Raw genomic sequence first — 20072 nt, forward strand, 5'->3', positions numbered from 1 at the left:
GTTCTGTTTATAAAATCACAAGTTCATGTTTTATCTGTGGCGCCATCGGTTAGTCTGCTAGTAGACTTATGCTGTACTTTATTAGATCTAAATGTATGGAAGTAGCCATGTTGTATCAGTTGCACTTGCTTCATGTTAGAAATTGACACAAAGACTTACTGCAAATGAGTGGTTTAAGTACATAATTATGTGGAAATAAAACACAAAAACTGGTGCAGACAATAGAATGAAGACAAATTTACTATACTTTCAAAAAAGATTCCTAGTATTTTTCTGTCACTGCTGAATATTGTAAGCTTGTATAACTCTAACCCATATGTCAGTTTGTACAGACTTCGGGGGGGGGGGGGATACTGTTGCCAACTTCACTGTCCTAATATTCCTGTAAATTCTCTGCATACCTGAGTTGTTGGGTATTTTGCAAACCCTTCTCAGAGAGACATTCCATAGCCAGATGGACTCCGTTGAACCTGCTGAGAGAACCTAGATTATGCTAAGAGAGCTTGTTTGGCTTTGCTTTGCTTTGCTTTATTATGTTCTATATGCATCTCTTATCTAATGAAACTTCTATCACAATTCATTTCTTATGCTGAAAGTGCCACAGGACTTTGTCTTATACTGGCTCTGTTCCTGCATATTCTGCCAAGAATCCACTCTGATAGACAGTTTAGAACTAGCAAGCTAGCTATAACTGCTATTACATGTATAGTTTCAAGAGATCCCAAAGCAGATTTTAGATTCCACAGAAAAAAATTATTTAATGTAGTCCATTTAATACAATATAATTCTTAACTAGGATGTGCTTTAACTTAGTTACAATTCAGTGACCAGAGAAAGCCTCCAGAGATCAGTGCCTTGTTATTTATGTGTTGTATAAAGATAAAGTCTTTTCAAATAGCCTGGTCTCTTAAATATGCTAAACAGATGACAAAAAAGGCAATTTGGAAGAAAACAGTGGGGCAGCTTTCAGCATGGGTTAGGTAAAATGAGGGTGAGAGCTGCTTTGTGACAGAATTGTGCTTATTTTGAGTCTGCTTCAAGCAGCACTGCTATAAGAATGATCCAGCAAATTCATTTTCTTTCGCTAGGTGTTGCTGTATTTGCCTGGAAAGGAGAATCTGAGGATGATTTTTGGTGGTGCATCGATCGCTGTGTTAATGTGGATACCTGGCAGGCCAACATGGTAATGAGCATTCTCCCAGGTTTCCCATATTCTCACACATTTGTTAACTTCTCCTTTGGAAGTGTATTTGGTGGCATCCAAAGAGGTACTTTAGGCACATCCAAGGGTTTTGACATGCCCATTGGAACTTCTGACTTCATCCCTTTCAGCAGACCACTGTGTATTTTTCTGTTTCAAAAGAGGTTTTTCACATGGATGTGGAGCTAATGTTTAGGAAAGACATTTTTTGGATATGCAGAACTAGTTCAGTGGTTCTTTGGATCTAGTCTACTGGATCACACTATATTTAGTGTTCATTGTCCAGCCACATTCAACCCCTTTTCAAGTTTTATCCTCCCTTCTCTCTTCTCCATTCAGTGGGGCTTAGCTGAAAGAATGGAAAAGTGTTTTATGATTCAATACTAGTTAATTCCTGTCCATTTGCAGCTCAAATTGGAGGGGTAATGTGAAATTCACCCTCTGAAAACAGGCAGCCGGTTTGGGTGATATGATGGGGATTGCAGCAAAATTACCAGTAGGGTCCTGGAGTGGGCTGCTGCTTCTTTATTATTTTATTCCTCCCAGTTGCAACAGCTCCTCTTTTGACCCTGCAGCCATTTTGTTTTCCCCAGAATGCCTTGGGCACACTGTGTGTTCATTTGTGTGTTTTCGGCGGGGGGGGGGGGGAGATTGGTGGCTCATGGCAGCTGCATTCTTGAGGGTGAATGGCCAGCCTGCTGGGAAAGGAGCTCAGCTTTTTCTGTCACAAAAAAACCTGTCCTGGGATCAGTATGGTGAAGGGTAGGTTTATAAGTATAATGAAATAAGTAAAGAAAAACCTGCTGCTCGTGGTCAGCGCCCACCCTCCACAAGCATGGTGGTGAATTTCACATGTATCAAATCTGTAAAATGCCACTCCTAAATTTACCACCTATAAATGGGGTATTTAATTTGTTGGTGCAAATTTGCAAGTCTCAATAATTGTCACATTCATACTCTGTTTAAAGCACATCTCTTTCCCCAAAACAATCCTGGAAAATGTTGTTTACTCACTACAAAGCTACAATTCCCAATAACCTTTAAATAAAGTTCCCAGTCTTCTTTGGGGGGAAGACCTGTGCTTTTAAATGTATACAGTGGTACCTCGGGTTACAGACGCTTCAGGTTACACACTCCACTAACCTAGAAATAGTACTTCAGGTTAAGAACTTTGCTTCAGGATAAGAACAGAAATCGTGCTCCGGCGGCGCGGCAGCAGCAGGAGGCCCCATTAGCTAAAGTGGTGCTTCAGGTTAAGAACAGTTTCAGGTTAAGTACGGACCTCCAGAACTAATTAAGTACTTAACCCAAGGTACCACTGTACTGTGAATGTGCCTGGTGAACCAGGGGAATGAAGCACACTTGTTGGTTTCGAGCAAACCACTCTATTGCAGTCTAACTTATCTCTGAGGGTTGTTGTGAAGATCAGAGATAAACAGAGCTATGTTGGAAGAAGGGCAGAATTTCACTGTGGCAAGGCAGTCGTGATAATAGACAGATATATAGAAATGAGATTTTCTGAAAGGAGGATGTTGCCTAATGTTCCCTAGCTCTCAGTTATAACACTTCTTGCACAAAGTTGAATCATTAAAAAAGAAAAGAAAATGGCTCCCCCCGCCTTATGTAGATTCTGTTAATTGCCATATAGCTAAATGACTGATCAGAGTCACTAGAAACCAACTGAATGTTTACACACGATAGAATCATTCACATTAAAAATAAACTAGGGATTGCTCACTTCATAGTACAATAAATGGGGGCTCATCTGTCTTAGATTATCTATTTTTAAGAGAATGTGAGAATTGTCTGTCATATGTCCTTTGCATCTACTAGAAGAATTACTTCCCATGAAATTAATTGCATGTCTTGTGTCCATTGCTGCCATTATGCTTGCCCAATATATATTTTCTTATGCAACACAGCATCTTGTCCTCTCCCCTGCAGTCCCCTGAGCACCCTCAAAATCTGATCTGGAGTGTTGGGGGACCCTCCAGAGCAGATTTGGGGTGCATGCAAGAAGAGGAAAGGGGAGTGCTACTGCATGAGCAGAATTCCACATGTGCAGCATTGGATACTCTTTTAGAGTACTGTCAGCAGGACCCGATACCCTTTGACTTGGTGTGCTAGATATACCAGATAAGCATAAATCTGTACTGTAACAATGCCATTTCATTTTTAAGGGGAAATTCTGCTGTGGTTTTCCCTTCCTAATAAAGTATTAGTATACGCAATGACTTCTCTGTTTCATGTATCTACACTAGCTCAGGAAAAAGCTTTTTGTTAATAAACTTTGTAGTTACTGTATAGCAAACCCCTTAGCTATTGATTGTTGTTCCAGGTTTTGTTTTGTTTTTAAGATAATCGGCTATAGATGAGCACCCCCTATTTCTTTTTCTGTCAGGTCAGTTATGAAAAGGGTAGATTATCCTTCCTCTGAGTATACAGCTTGAACCAGTTTTCCAGCTTCCACTTGAATTTGTGCGATAAAATCTAGTACTGGTTCTCTGGAAGTATACCTTGTAGAATTTGTATATTTCTATTTATATGTTAGAAAACCAGGCCAGGTTTGTTGCTTGACAACATCGTGCACGATAATAATGGTTTGTGAAGCGATATCAGAGTTCTGATCCCTTAATGGTTATGTGACTTAACAGTTTAATTGCCTAGAAGTAATCCTGCTTTGTGCCTTAAAATGAAGTTACATGTGGCATGCAGTATAAATAGCAGAATATCTTTGAGCTAATTATATTTATCTTATTTTCAGATCTTGGATGATGGGGGAGACCTGACCCATTGGGTTTATAAGAAATATCCAAATGTATTTAAGAAGATCAGAGGCATTGTAGAAGAGAGTGTGACAGGTGTGCACAGGTAATCAACCCCAAAGGATCCTGCAAACCTTTGTCTGTCCTTCAGTATGAAGCTTTGGGAAGTTGTAGGGCCTTGCCCATATCTGGTAAGCAAGCATCTAAAAATTAAAGCTCACTTTTAATCATGATGACCCTGCGGGATGGTAATAAGGATGCGGGAGGAATAAATAACGCCATAAAAGAGAAAGGTATGGCTGAGGTAAGGCAGAACCTAGGGCCTTTTCTACTATTTTAGTTCCCACACTGTTGAGCCATGGGGCTTCTCAAGTTTAAGCTCAAAAATTGCCATGTTCTTCATGCAACATTCCTCTGGTTTCCCTTTGCCACATCTTATGTTTATAAAGAAGGAGGAATGCATTTTAATGTCCCACTGACCATTCTCTTTGGCCTGACTATTCTTCCCTATACTTTGGCTACTCATAGAAACTGCATGAGCTGCTGCTTGTTCTTTTTTCTCCTTTCCTCCTTCCCCCATGGGTATTTCAGTATCCAGTACTTGGTACAGATGCATTCAGTGCTAAGTTACCAGTGGTCATGATTTTCAGTATGGTTTAAAAGAAACTGGCTTTTGAGTCAGACGATTGCTCCATTCAGTTCCATATTCTCTACACTGAGTTACAGTGGCTCTTCATGGTTTCTGATAGGAGTATTTTCCCAGTCCTACCTGCAAATGCCAAGGATTGAACTTGGGACTTTTTATTTATTAGATCATTTACTGTTTTGTATAGTTTACCACTTAGCTATATTTCACAGTTGAATATAATATGGGGGGAGGAACATGTTTTTCTCTCTCTCCAGAAATTGAGAGGCGTAGTCCATTAATCACTTTGGCTTACTCACTGATGTGAAGCATTTTATTTTTATTTTGCTAATTACACATATGATGGCTGCAGGAAGATACTAAGGGTGCTATGTACATCAGGCCTAAATACAGCTAAATTCACTTATTCTTTTTTTTAAAAAAATATTATAACTCTATATTTACTGGAAGCAGAAGATGTTTGGGGGACTCAAGTGTATATTGTAAGAATTGGTACTTCTGCTGTTGCTTGAAGACAAGATGCAGAGGAGACCTGATTAATATGTGGTCCTCAGGCTGTTATTGAACTCTTTAACACCTGTCAGCCTTGCCAGAATAGCCAGTGGTCAGAGATGATTGGGATTGTCATCTAGCAACATCTGGAAGGCTGCAGATTAACCACAAATATGGAGCTTGGGTGGGTCTGCTGATTATCCTGTTTTTTCTCACAGTATTCAGTTCTGAAATCTTCTCTTTCTCTCTTTTAGGTTATACCAGTTATCAAAGGCTGGGAAACTTTGTGTTCCAGCTATGAATGTAAATGACTCTGTCACCAAACAGAAATTTGATAACTTATATTGTTGCAGAGAATCCATCTTGGATGGGTGAGTTTGGCACTCAGCTTTGGGAGTTGGGAGTTAAAACCCTCCGAATCAGCCCCCAGCTTCCATATTTTTCCTATTCAGCTCCTTGTGTTGTGGAGTTGAATACTGCTGTGATCGTATTATCTGGTGGCCACATAGGGTCATACTACTGTGGAATTAAGAAACATTGGCCACATTAGGGCATCTCAATAAACCACTCAATGAACTTTGGCAAGTCTTCAGCTCACATTCTCCACCCTCTCCTCCTCATTTATGACTGGAAGGAGGACTTCAGAAGCATTTGCTTTTGGTTTCAGCTAATTGCAGCTTCCCGTTTAACCCAGAGATCTGGTTTACACTCAGGATAGTTGGTTTACACAAGCCTGTTTCATGAACTATGGCTTGAAACTGGCTTGTTCTTGCCAGCCATCATTCCATAAACCCCAGTTCCCAGTTCAGATGAAACAGGAAGGCTCAGTTAGTTAAAATCAAAAGTATGTGAATGCTTCTGAAGTCCTCTGGCCCATGCAGGACAAGGAGAGGCAAGCTCCAGATTTCCCGTGGCTTGTGCACGTTACAGTTTATCGAGACAGCTAAGCAAAGCCATTGTATTGAATCAAGCATGTATTTTGCATGTGGTTAACTTCTCAAAAAGAGTCTCTTTCTCTCCCACAGCCTAAAGCGGACAACGGATGTGATGTTTGGAGGAAAGCAAGTGGTGGTGTGTGGCTATGGTGAGGTGAGTTGTAGCCTGGCTGATTCAGCAACTCTCATTAGTGTACAGTACAGTACAGTTACCTTTGCTTTAGCATTCATTACCTTCTGTATTCATGATCTACCTTTTACTAGTAATGACTCCTTATGTGATTACTATAAGGAGCATTAGGAACAACATGTGTTCCAGCAGAAGATTATGCATCCAGTTGTAATGGCTCTCATGGTAATTGCAAGCTGATGATACTAGCAAGTGTTTTCACATCATTAGAAGAGTCTCTACTCTCAACTGTATTTGTACACTGAAAGCTGGAAAGAATTTAAAAGGTGATTAGGGCACACATTATGGTTCAAGTGTGCTGAAATTTGCGCAGATAACAGTGCTTTAACATGGGTGCTTCCAGCAATGTATGAATATCACAAGTTGAATTATGTACATTTTAGGGCTAAACTACATGTGCTGCGGCAGCTTTTTATGCTAACCTGACTGGAGCTGCTCTAGTCATGTTAATAGGCCTATGAGGGTGGAGGGAGGTCTGATTTTAATGGCAAAATGAGTTCTCTAGTGTGGAGTGGAGAATCTCTCCACAGCCCCTATATTTGCAGCTGAACCTCAGTATTGAAGTTACCTTGTCTGGAAGAAAAGCACTTAGGGAGCAGGATTGTGTAAAGGGATAATAGGGAGGGTTCTGAACTCCTGTTTTTCTTATCAGTGCTTATCTGATTCTTTCCCAACTTTTCATATAGAGAGACAGGAGCAATGGAGCTATCATCCAAATTTTTTTAAAAAAGATTAGGCTATAATTTGTTTTCTAGTGTTCATATGTGGACAAACTAAACCAGTACAGATGGCTGTCTTAACACATGGCAGAGTTTCCTAGCATGTGGTTCACTGCATTACTAGAGAAACATAGTATACATTTTTTTGCGATGCATTCTTAATGTAGTAAAGGTTGCCCCTCTCCTGTGGCAAAAGTTTTCACATAGTAGAATGTAGTAAACCATGGCCGCTGCTGTCTGTGAGCAAAACAAACAAACGACATTTATCTGAGTGATGAGAGTTGAATGGTGACATTTTGTTAAAATGAATATTTTAGCTTCCTGTTTTCGTTTTTCATTTTGTTCAAATCTCATAATTCAGAGGATTTATATACTTCAAGTATTTGCTGTTCTGGTATGGTTGGGAGGAATTATTTTAAAACTGAGAAATAGTGCTATGATGCCTCTGAAGTTAAAAGACTGTGTCTGTATGCTATTAATATTGACTATAAAGTGATTGAAGGTGGGAGTTGGTTTCTCAGGTTTTTGTTTTTGTTTAAAAATGCCTCAGTTGGGGAGATCTGAAGACAGTGGATACTCCAATTAAAATAAACAGGAATATACTGTTTTAAAATACACATTTAGAAACCAAGCAATATTATCTGTCAATTCCCAAAACCATCAGCTTCCATGAAGAACAAACCAGGAATTAGAGATAAAACACTGGTGCCATGTGCATGTGGGGATACATAGAACGAATCTATTCATTCCACAGTACAGGTGTGCCTTTTTTCTGCCTTAGGGCCTCAGTAACAGTCAACCAGCCCTTTGAGGACCGCAGGCTAGTGGTGGGCATGATCAGTGTGTACTTAAAGATGCACACTCACTACATCCAGCACACAAACCCACCCACACAGAGTCATACATGCCCCCCCACACACTTACAGACATTCAAGTGAGCGTTCACACACCATTTCCCCACCCAACCACCCTGGAAGGATAAAAGCTCTTACAAAGTCATCCCCATTACACATACAAATGCATGCATGCAGTCCTCACACACATACATTCGCTCTGCTACATACATGCACAAATCGTTATCTTTTTTTACAGCTGGAGGAAATGCTATATTTTACTCTGTGAAGAGTAATAGACAGCATTTCCATTCCTGCCTATTTGGCTCTGAGATAGAAGAGGGGAGGAATGCTGCCTTTTCACTCTGCATCTCTAAAAAGAAGACAGATAGCTTTTATCTCCCAATCTGAGCACTATGATTTCTGCCTGCAATTCTAAAGAGTTTCCTGATCTCAGAGTTGATTGCCACAGTTCTGAGATCAGGAGATAAAGGGCTATGTCTGCCCTTGGAGATTACTCTCCAAAGAGCAGGCAGAAAGCTGTATTTATTTGTTGGCTTGTTTATTTATTCTTCCAACCATTTAAATAAGAAAAAAAAAGCAATATGGTAATATTGCATGAAAGCTAGACAGACAGGATAAAAAGAAAAGTATATATATCACAAATAAAACTGAACATTATACAAAACATGGATTAAAAAATTTAGTAAGGCTCAGGGACCAGAAAAGCTTGGGTAAACTTAAGTTTTATTATCAGTCCTAAGCTATAGCTTAAAGCTACAGTTGCAGGAGCTGGTGGGCCACTTCCCACAGCTTGCTAGGCTGGATCTGGGCTGTGGGTTAGACAATCCTGCCATAGCAGCAGTGGGGGAAGCAACTAAGGGTGGAAGAAGAGCAAACCTAAAACCAAAATACTACAAAGCTAGTCACTGGTGACTATATTACTATAGTTGAGTATATACAGAAGTCAGCAAACTTTCCAGCATTTCCCATGTGATAAACTGGTCTGAATTCACCCTGTGCATCAGTGAATCAACTGATTGTATATATTTTAAATTTTGCATACAGATATCATATGCAGTGGTACCTCGGGTTACATACGCTTCAGGTTACAGACTCCGCTAACCCAGAAATAGTACCTCGGGTTAGGAACTTTGCTTCAGGATGAGAACAGAAATCATGCTCTGGTGATGCGGCAGCAGCAGGAGGCCCCATTAGCTAAAGTGGTGCTTCAGGTTAAGAACAGTTTCAGGTTAAGAACGGACCTCTGGAATGAATTAAGTATGTAACCAGAGGTACCACTGTACCACACTTCATGGTCCTTTGGCTGCATTGCTTACATTTTCTCTCTCTTTACACATGTGTGTGCTTGTGTGTATGTAGAAGTGGGGGGGGGAGAGAAGACAGAGATGGGCTGTAATCCAACAATGTTTCTCAATAAATCCTTTGTTTTTAAAACACTTGTATTTGCTTAGATTTTGTAGTTGTTTTTGTGTATTCCAGGTTGGAAAGGGATGCTGTGCAGCTCTGAAGGCCCTGGGAGCCATAGTTTGCATCACAGAGATTGACCCTATCTGTGCTCTTCAAGCCTGGTGAGAAATGAGGTGTTACAAATGCTGCTGTCTGAGAGAACAAGCTTTTTCTTGTATTGCTTGCTGTTCTTTTTTGGGCTACTTCAAAAGGTTAAAATTAATTAGCCTACTAAAGAAGAGCCTCTCTCTACCCAAAACTTCACAATCTGAGGCTATACATGCAAGAAGACATAAAGCTTCAGGGAATCTTCCATTTCCTTTCATTTCATTTGAGGGTTCCACAACTGATTGTGACCTTGTACCTCCATATGTAAGAGTCCTTTCCCTCATAAGTTTGACACTGTTCTGTTAATAATGGCTAATGAATAGTTTGCTGAAATGCATTTGTCAATAAGAAATTGGGGTGGGGGGAGGAGGAAATAAACATGTGAATATCCTCTTAAAGAAGTAGTAGATGCTAAATACTAGGATAGTCATCGAGAGCTCCAGCAGCACTAATCTGATGTAAGATGGAATAATTGTGAAACTCCAGTAAGATTAATAGAAGCAGTAAAATTTAACTGGATATGCCATTTGACTACTTCACAGGGTTTTTCTAAAAAGTAGGATAGAATGTCTACTTTAAATTTTGAACTCATAAAGATTAATAGCAGGCTGCTTTTCATAGATCTTGCAGAACTTTCCTTTTTACCTCTAAACACTCTGATCTGTCTCCAGAAAGCCCATTTCTCTTCAGACTGCCCCACACAACTTGTCCTTTTTCAGAACTGCTACAGATATCAGGAAATGTCGAAGTTATTTCTCTAGTCCCTGCCTACTGAGCATAGGTAGAGCTTCGGTGTCCAATAAGTCAATCTTCTGTAACTTACCCTAAGATCAGCTGCTCTCGACTAGTAAAATGGCATATCCTGTTTCTCTTTATTTCTTCTGTTGCTACTGTTGTTTCAGGCAGTGTCAGTTATTTCAATAATACATGTGAAAAGGATTAATTTATTGGCAGTGGGTAAAAAGAAGGGTGAGGTATAAGTGAAACATCTATATGAAATATTTGAAAGCATGAACCTTAAATAAATCATGTGTTTCTCCCTCTGTTTCTTCCAAATATAGACAAGGAGATAATGATCTCCATTTTAACTGTGTCTTGCTTTTAAAGAAGCAGAGGTTCAATTATTGTAGAATGGGTATCTAGCAAGTTTTAATATTAATAATATAACTTGTAGTTCAATAAAATGAAAACACACATTAATGACCCCTTTCTTCAAAATCTTCACACCTAATAGCTGTTCAAAGCTTAGCTGAAAAAAACACTTCTGAAAAATGTATTGGTGAAAACTGCAATTATTGTTATTCATGAAAATAAACTATTGTATCAGTTTTGGTCAAACAGCTATATAGGAATGCATGTACATAACTACAGTGTGACATTGTCAGTGGATTCTCTAAGCATCAATCAAATGTTGGGGAACAGAGTTTGAGGTTTAAAACTTAAATAGCCAGAGCAGCTTGTTCAGTTTCATGTTGCCATGTTTGATGTCCCTTTAATCTCTTACCTTCTCTTTGGCAGCATGGATGGGTTTCGGGTAGTGAAACTCAATGAAATAATTCGCCAAGTGGATGTTGTCATAACTTGCACAGGTAAATCAATCTGGGAAGGACTGTGCACCTGTTTTGTTCGTATTATCCCCACCCACTCCACACACTGAAATCCTTCCAATTTTGTCTTTTTGCTCAGTAACAAGTAGTAGTATTTCCCCACTCAAACTGGAAACCTGCAAAGGATATAAAGAGGACATAAATTGTATCGCTTTCTATTGTAGGTTGTATCCAAATAAGTAATTATACAAGTGGAATGAGTTCTGCTCATGTAACCCCCTGCACCTTTACCATAGCTGCTCTGAATTCCTCCCCATGAACCCTCTGGAGCAGATTTGGAGGAAGGCAACATTTGCATGGGGGAGAAGAGGGAGGGAAAATTACACTGTGCAAGTAACTCATGCAATTACTTGGTGGGATTCAACTCACTGTGTTGGGATTAAAGTTGTAGCTATAGATAAGGGGAAATTTGATGGCTCACCTGTCTGAAGCTTGCTTTAGCTGCCTCTTTTTACTGCAGGAAACAAAAATGTGGTGACTAGAGAGCACTTGGACCGAATGAAAAATAGCTGCATTGTATGTAATATGGGCCATTCCAACACTGAAATTGATGTGGTGAGTGTCTGTTAATCTTAATTATGCTTTCAGTCATCTTAACAAATCCTAGTAGTTGATCCCTGCCTCAATCTCTCCTAGGCTAGTCTTCGTACCCCAGAGCTGACCTGGGAGCGTGTACGTTCTCAAGTGGATCATATAATCTGGCCTGATGGCAAGCGAGTTGTTCTCCTAGCTGAGGTATGTTGGCAAAGGCCTAAACAGAAGTCTTTATAGGGTTCATCATAAGGAGTTGTGTCTCTTACTTTCAGGTTCCCAGGGTATTGGAAGGCTAATAGAGTGGACGCAGGTGGCGCTGTGGGTTAAAGCCTCAGCGCCTAGGACTTGCCGATCGAAAGGTCGGCGGTTCGAATCCCTGCGGCGGGGTGCGCTCCCGCTGCTCGGTCCCAGCGCCTGCCAACCTAGCAGTTCGAAAGCACCTCCGGATGCAAATAGATAAATAGGGACCGCTTACCAGCGGGAAGGTAAACGGCGTTTCCGTGTGCGGCTCTGGCTCGCCAGATGCAGCTTTGTCACGCTGGCCACGTGACCCGGAAGTGTCTCCGGACAGCGCTGGCCCCTGGCCTCTTGAGTGAGATGGGCGCACAACCCCAGAGTCTGTCAAGACTGGCCCGTACGGGCAGGGGTACCTTTACCTTTTTAATAGAGTGGGCGGCTAGCTATGTATTAAGGAGAAGCTGTTCTGCTGAAAAGAGAAGATGATGCAGGTGTCCTTTGGGTAGTTCAGAGTTGTTGTCTGACTTGAGCTTTATAACAAGAGTTCCAAAGCTAGCCAGACCAGTGGGAATATGAAGATCTCAAAAGTTTTTGCTAAACAGATTTTATCCTCCTCACTGCTAAATCATGCCTGTGCTTTTCAGTTCATCATAGATCTTAACTTTTCACCAGGAAAGGAAACATTAACTACCTAAATACATCAGTGGTTATTAGTCCTGGTCAGGCCACATTGCTTCTGGTTCAAACTGTGCAGTTATATCCCAAGTTTGCTGGACCTGAAGAGTTTAGCATTGCACGTGAATCTGAAATATTGCATTTCTGTTTGATGGTGCTCTCTGTGCACAAGAGGTGATTTCTCAAAAAGTTTTTTTTGTTGTTGTTGTTTCCCTGTCATTCTAGGGAAGACTTCTGAATCTGAGCTGTTCAACAGTTCCAACCTTTGTTCTGTCCATTACTGCTACCACTCAGGTACATGATTTAGCCTGCAGGTTCCCCTGCCTTGCTTGATGCTGTATTTATAATGTGTTTGTAGGGATGGAAAATATAAGATACCATATTTATATTAGTTTTCCAACTCAAGTCTGAGTAAAAGCCTAGTTAGAGGATTTATTTGAACTGCATTTTGCCTGTTAGTTCTGATCTTTAAAATAGAGGCATTGAAAAATATTGTCAGCTAGAGTTCTAGAGAATATTATGCGCTCAAGACAGATAATGCAGAGCATATGAACTTGCATATTTATTTGAAGTATTCATCATAGATGAAATTAAATAAAATGTGGATTTTGAAGCAAAGGCTCAACTATAAGGGAATGACATGGAGAACTGAGCCAAATGATCAACTGAGCAAACGGTTCACCGTAGGAGGAAGTTGTGTCGATTGCTGAAGCCCCACCCCTTTACAACTTGAAGCCCTGCCTAGATCTCCCATTCGTTTTGGAACTTTTCCTCTCTTATGGCCTACATGTGTTTCAGGTTTCCCCCCACAATGAAAGATCAAGGTTATCAAGATCACCAAATCCAGTGTCCTTTCATAGTGAACCTATAAATGAATGAAATACTTAGAATTGCTGCTTCTCACGTATTATTATGCCTTCTTCAGTTTTAAAAAAGCAGCATAACTGTCCACTGTTTTGGTATCTGTTTATGCCTTTGAAAACAGAGTTTGCAGTCTGGAGAGGTTAAAAACTAAGGAATGGAGCAGATGAATTGTTTATTCAGCTGAATAGTGTTACACACATACAGGGGAGATTGGCCTTTCCCCTCAGTAAAATGCCTCTATGTACCTTAGTTTGTTTAGGCACTAGGGTGAGTCTTAATAACATTTTAGCATGTTTACATTCCCTATTTTTTTTCCTACTGGCTCAGCAAAGATGCAACACATAGATTTCCTTTTCACTAACTCGGTGTATTCTGCACCAACAAACTCCTCGCTGCAGTTTCAAAAAAGAAGCTAGATCCACAGAACTGTTGTGTCATTTATCCCAAAAGCTTGGACAACCACCTCTAAGCTCAATGTCTAAAGTATTGGTGCTGAACATAGACTAATAGGTTAGCCACCAGGCGTGTCAAAACTACAATGATAACTTTTCAGAGTGTGCTGGAAAGAATTGATAAAGCCTGCAGTTGTTACTTCCAGCATCTCTCTGATCTTCACAGGCTCTGGCTTTGATTGAGCTTTACAATGCTCCTGAGGGACGATACAAACAAGATGTGTACCTTCTGCCTAAAAAGATGGGTGAGCAAACAATGGTAGAATTTTTAGCTGCTGCTTGTTGATCAGTGAGCGGTAGCCTCCTGTCTTGGAACACCAGGCTAGCACAGCATGTACCACTGTAATAAACATAGTTTCTTCACCACATGTTTGTGCTGGGCCCAACCATGCTTTGAGAATCGGAAGGAATTTTTAAGAACTTTAGTATATCGAGAATTTTAGGATATTGAGGCCTTATGGGCAATGCCCATCCATTTCATGTCAGGCTTCAGAGTTGAAATTTAGATATTTTTAGATAACTTTCCTCTTTGTCTGAAATAGCTATATTTTTATTAGTCTGTTTGCTGTGTTTGTAATCCTGGGTATATAAGCTAGGGATGTCCCATTTTTGGGATAATACTATCAAAAGATAGGAAAATAACCTTTGAAATAAAATTAAAAATGCCAGGGGTCTGCCAGTATCAAAATACAAAATCCACTAAAAGGACTACATTGAATTTTAACATTCTTCTACATCATATGGTATATACTTTTCAGGGGACATATATTTGTTATTTCTTTCTACATGTACATGTATTGAATGTCTTGAATATGAAAAATACAAGGCAGAAGCATCTACTGTACCCTCTGGCAAGAATTGTTAAATGAAAAACAACTGTTAAAGATTGAGTTGAGAATGAGAGATTCCAAGGCCATTTCACCTCTTAGGTTATAACTTGTCTCATGATTGAATTCAGGGTAAAAATGTTAAAAGCCAAAGTTCCAGACTGAATGCTGTGGGACAACACACAGCCAAAAATATACCCCACCTATTGACTGTCTCTGCATCAGTATTCATGTAATCGCTGATATTTGTCCATAGTGTGAAATAATTATAGATGAGCTTTGCTAGACCTGCAAGTGGCCTTCCTTATTGAGCCTAGAATTGGTGGGGAAAGCTTTCAGGAGTAACTGGTTAAATATGTCTAGGCGCTATAAACAGGACCTTAGAGATTGTAACACATCTTCCTGTATTCTTTCTAGATGAGTATGTTGCCAGCTTGCACCTGCCTTCATTTGATGCCCATCTGACAGAGCTAACAGATGATCAAGCGAAGTATCTGGGGCTTAATAAAAATGGACCCTTTAAACCAAACTATTATAGGTAACCTTCTCCATTGGGGGAAACTGGGAAACATATAGGGACTTGCCTATAATTCAGATACGACAACATGAATTGTAATTTTTTGAATAGTTTTGTTAGTGTGATGAGCAGGGTAGTTGTGAGGCTTCTCTGAACATCCTGGATGGAAGACTGGGGTTCAGATAATAGTAATAAATACAGGCAAAATAGAAAACCCTTCTAGCTTAATTGTCTTGAATGGAAATACAAACATCTAGTGCCAGCTAATAATGGATTTATACACCAGGCAAGGGAAGACTAGAATTGGACTGGCAGTTCTGATAACCTAAGACAGGAGTGCCTCCACTTGATCCTGTGTCTTGGTGGGCGCCCAGTGCTTGACTTTGGCTTTCTTTCTCCTTTACTGCAGGTACTGATGGACCATAACGCTGAAGGACCAGACTACATAATCTACACAAGAGCTTTAGCAAGAATATTTTTAAAGAACATATTTTTTGTGTTACTTCTAAAAACTTTTTTATTTTTTATTTTATTCATGTGATTTTACTGCCCTCTCTTATTCTCTTGAATATTCCTCTGTCTTTGTGTCTGACTTTACAGACAACCTGGGATTTCCCTGCTGCATCACCACTAAAATAGTACAGTTTCAGCTCCTCAGCTCTATTACTAAGGAAAGGATTTCCCTGGGTAATGAAGGGCATTCCTGTCCTCTGGTCATTTTATTTTTTAATTTAAAACTTTCTGGAGCACCTTAGTTGTAGTTGGTAGAACTGCAAAATATTAAGAGTACTATTTTTTCTGTGTGGAATTATCTACAAATTCTAAATTGCCTTAACGAGCCCCAATTTATTAGCTGCTAGATCAGTGCTCCTTTTCCTGTACTGGAACAGAGTTATATCTTGTGGCCAGTTAGGTGTATATTCAACAAATGCCTAATATTGTGTTGTGAAGAAACAGTGGGACAATTTCAAATACTATTTATTTTTAGTTAGGCTATTTTTCCTACATGAAATATGTAGCTGCATGCCTGATTACACCAATCCTAGGTAGACTTTAACATTCTTTTTAAGTTGCTAGGGTGCTAATCTGAATTGAAATGGCTATTGACTATCCACTGTCTTCACTTTTCCATAGCTTTTATATGTTATGTTTTTTCTTTCTTTAAGTGAAGATGTACCAGAACCATATTTTAAAAGGCAATGGGTGAGAATTCCTTTTCCTTCGAGTTTGGACATTTTTAAGGTAGAATCATAGAATTCTATGAAGATATCAGTAATACATTGAAGAATTGGTAGGGGCCACTTAGAACCAAATCAGTCCTTCTGAGCTGAGATGGGTATCTCCTGTGCTCCATCCTTTCATTTGTCCAGCACCGGAGATATTTGGATGATGTAGTTGCTTAGCTTTTCATATCTTACAAAGCCAGTGTGGGGGACCTTTGGCCCTCCAGATGTTGCTGTACTACAACTCCTTTCAGCCCCTGCAAGGGATGATGTGAGTTGTAGTTCAGCAAACAATTGGAGGGTCAAATGTCCTCTCTCCACTGCCACCCACACCTGCTATAAAGAATTATTCATTGTGTAAAGCACCTTCCCTCCATCTTCAGGCTCCATTTGTAGCAAATGAATATTGAAGGTGGAATCCCTTCCCATTGGCACTGCTGTTTTAAGTGCTCTGCTGCTTTAATTACCTTGGCTTAAGCTAGCCTATTCTGTCTGGTTATCTTGATGCACTGGTACCTCTCCTGCGAAACTACGGTGCAGCCAGATTTCACATTTTAGTGCCATGAAAGAGGAGGGAGCTCATCTTTAGAGAGGCAAACATCAGGCTAAGGAAGGTGGTTCATGCAAATGCTGCCTGCATCTGATCACTTCAGACTTGTCCTGAAGTCTCAAGGGGCAGTGATGAAAAGCTAGAGACTACTGTGAATCATAGTGAATATATGATCAACCTTGAATTTCTGTGGCTTTTTATGTAACCTTTGCAGAAAACTTGATGTAAATACGGATTACATTCCTAGTTCCATCTTCTTGAAATCTATTCCACTATTGTATGGCATTGGCTGTGGTCCTTCCTGATATCCTTCACTGAGGAGAATAATTTAACTGTGATTTGATGAGGCGTCTGAGCCACCAAACCTTTGCACGTTCATGCTTGCTCTCTCTTTCTCAGAGCCCTAGGTGACCTTTCTCTTGTACCTTTGGCCTCAAATAGCTGTCTGGTTCCTTTCTGGCAGCTACAGGGTGGCCACTTGGCCTTGCAGAATGGCTGCAGGCCATTGACTGACTTGAATGTGGGAGATCCCTTTGCCTCCAGCTCCTCCTGCCCACCCCCTTTTCCAGAATCTGACTTACATTTGGCCAGGCCAAATGAACTCTGTTCTTCCTTTTTGTTGAAGTGATCTCAGAACCGAGCATATGTGCTTCCTCTCAGTTCCTTCATCAGGATGGCGTCTTAGTATTTTGTTTCTCAATTTCACAGCTCTAATACTACAAGTTCTGATCCCGGAATTGGCTTGGATCCTTCTAAGCCAAACAGAGTGCGCTCCCAAATGTCCTCCATGAAGCTCAGGGAGGGCCTCTTCATTCCATTTGTCTGCCTCTGTGTTGCAGTGTCAATAGATACCTTAGCTAAGGGCTTCATCTCTGTATAAGCCATGGAATAAATTCTCATGCCTGGCAACACCTCAGTTCAGTCAGAGGGAGCATGTTATAGCATCAACCCAGGTGGGGATAGGTTTATTTTGTATATGAATGATTTTTAATGAATGCAATATTATTCCTTGCAGATGAGCAATAAATCATTACGCAAAATCTAAATAAAATGATTAGAAAAATACCTCTGGCTTGAGTTTTTAAATAATCTTCTAAATAATCAGTGCCACAGTTTGCGCTGTCCAAGGAAACAAGTTGCCAGCACACTTTCAACTGCAAGATTCCAGTTTTAGTCCATCCACAAAGCAAATCATTTATCTCCTAGGATGTCTGTGGGTTGAGAAGATATACAAATCCCTGATGTCAGAGCTCAAGGAAGAGCTTGGTATCTCTGCTTCTCTTCCTCCCCGAAGTAGACTTTACAGCAGGAATGGAGAAACCCTACTCTGTGAGTCAGATGTGGCCTGTAGTTAGCCCTTCAGGGGTGCTCAGTGGGAAGCAGCTGAGGGGGGAAATGCCATGGTTTTTTAAAACATAACAAAACATACCAAAAATATACACTATACAAATATGGGTAAGTCCTAATAAAATGTTATCAGTCTTTATGAGAAAACAAAATTCTGTATAAATTAACTAGGGTAAATGCTTTTGTTGGGTGAAATGCACACTTTCAAAATGTTCCTCTGAAGTAAGATCTGTTGGAAGAAGATCAAAGTAAATTTTAAAAATGTTTCAGCAGAAAGGTAGATTACTGTTCCTTGCAAAGATGCAATTTTCAGGATGCAGATGCAGATGCATTTTGAAATTTTAGGTTTCAAATAGCTGTAAGACACAGCTTTGCAGTTCCTCTGTACTTTAAACATTGCTTGCATTTCTCTGATGGAATTACTGATTACTCTTTGAATTTTTGCACAATTAGCATAGAGACAACAGTGAATAGGAGCTTTACTTTTTAAAACCTTTTTTTAAAGCTTATGGAGAAAATGGAAAGAAAATGGAAAGAAAATGGAAATTTGAGTGGAGTTGCTAAGAAAAAAGCCCCTTGTTTTCATAGGAAATACCATTTTGTATGTCTCTGTATATGTTAAGAATGTGTGATTGGTGTGTTGATATGGCCCCAGCCCTACTTTTCAGGAAGGGAATAACTGCCATTAAGTTAGCATTAGAAACTCTGTTGAAATAGAATCCTATATCCAAGTTTCCAGAAGCAAACACACTTCTATGGCTGTCTAGCCACACTGGATGCAAAACAAACCTAAGCTTGTTCCCATTGCTAATAAAATAGTGATAGTGTTAGGCTTTCCATGCAAGCTTTAGTTGTTGAGTTCACATTAACACAACCTACACTGAACTATTTGGTTTTTAAAAATAAATAAATTGTACGTAACATTATTTCTATCCCTATAAGTCCACAGTCCATAAAAGAGTGTATGGATATACCAGACATCTTGATCTTGCTTGCTGTAGTCCAAGAAACTCTTCTCATTTTGGTGGGCAGAGGCAGTTCATATTGTTCCCTCATTTACTTCTTTCTTGTGAACACATTTCACATCTTTAATGCTTTCTGTTTGTTAAATTGTTGTGACCGAATATGGCCTAAAGCATTCTGCAATTATCTACAATCCTTTTCCACAATGGACCATCCCTGATTCCATTGGACCCCCTCAAGCTCAGATGTTCCTATTGCTACCACACCTTTCTGTTCTGCTTCTGTATGGCTACTAATACTTTAGTAGCCTGATCATGTGCATACTGGTTGGTGGTCCCCAATATTCTCAAGTAGCAGGCAAGTGAAAGGCCATCCCACCAGTGCTACATCACAGATATGCCAGTGATGCTATCACAAGTGTCTATTTCAAGCATTTGTGACTTTTGCCAATGTTTTTGATAAGGTAAGATTGTACAGTACTTTTATTAATGTCCTTACAACTACCCTACTGCAGGTTTTTTTGTTTGTTAAAAATCAGCTCATTAAAAGATTAAACAAGCCAAAGGTAAAAGTGATAGGATCCACATAGTGTTCAAGTAGGTTTTCTTCTGCACATGAATAAATACTAGCATGAGCTGGAATGTAGGGCTCAGCTTGCAGAGTGTTAATAATGAATGTCCACAGTGTCTCCCTCTTTCCAAGTTCAAGATGCTGTTAAAGTAGTAAGCAGGCAGATGTTAAAAACATGCAGCAAACTGTTAACACTGAATAGTGGCTTGCCATGGAAACTTTAAATACAGTGCTGCATTGCAGTATTAAAGGCACTGATGACCTATGCGTTTGGATTCATAGAAATTTGGTCAGGCACTGTAAGACTGCACTAAGAAACATTAGGCCTTTTAAGCCCTATCTCAAAG

General features: G+C 39.9%; 1 protein-coding gene across 3 annotated transcripts in view; it reads left to right on the top strand.

The window, feature by feature from the left end:
* Positions 1-17910, top strand: part of AHCYL1 (adenosylhomocysteinase like 1) — a gene marked incomplete at its 3' end in the record, with an annotated part of 49525 nt that extends 31615 nt beyond the window's left edge. The window contains exons 6-17 of one of the 3 annotated variants that reach the window (XM_079982545.1): positions 1089-1183; positions 3966-4072; positions 5359-5475; positions 6130-6193; positions 9285-9373; positions 10878-10948; positions 11427-11521; positions 11603-11701; positions 12638-12706; positions 13895-13973; positions 14973-15093; positions 15482-17910. In XM_079982545.1, coding sequence (XP_079838671.1) covers positions 1089-1183; positions 3966-4072; positions 5359-5475; positions 6130-6193; positions 9285-9373; positions 10878-10948; positions 11427-11521; positions 11603-11701; positions 12638-12706; positions 13895-13973; positions 14973-15093; positions 15482-15488 — 1013 coding nt within the window. Of the gene's footprint in view, positions 1-1088; positions 1184-3965; positions 4073-5358; positions 5476-6129; positions 6194-9284; positions 9374-10877; positions 10949-11426; positions 11522-11602; positions 11702-12637; positions 12707-13894; positions 13974-14972; positions 15098-15481 lie in introns of those variants that run through there. The other 2 variants (XR_013840396.1, XM_079982546.1) reach the window with 2 other exon arrangements.
* Between the last annotated feature and the right edge of the window lie 2162 nt (positions 17911-20072).

The sequence above is a fragment of the Podarcis cretensis genome (genome assembly GCF_951804945.1).
Source record: "Podarcis cretensis genome assembly, chromosome: 6".
In the NCBI taxonomy this organism is placed as follows: domain Eukaryota; kingdom Metazoa; phylum Chordata; class Lepidosauria; order Squamata; family Lacertidae; genus Podarcis; species Podarcis cretensis.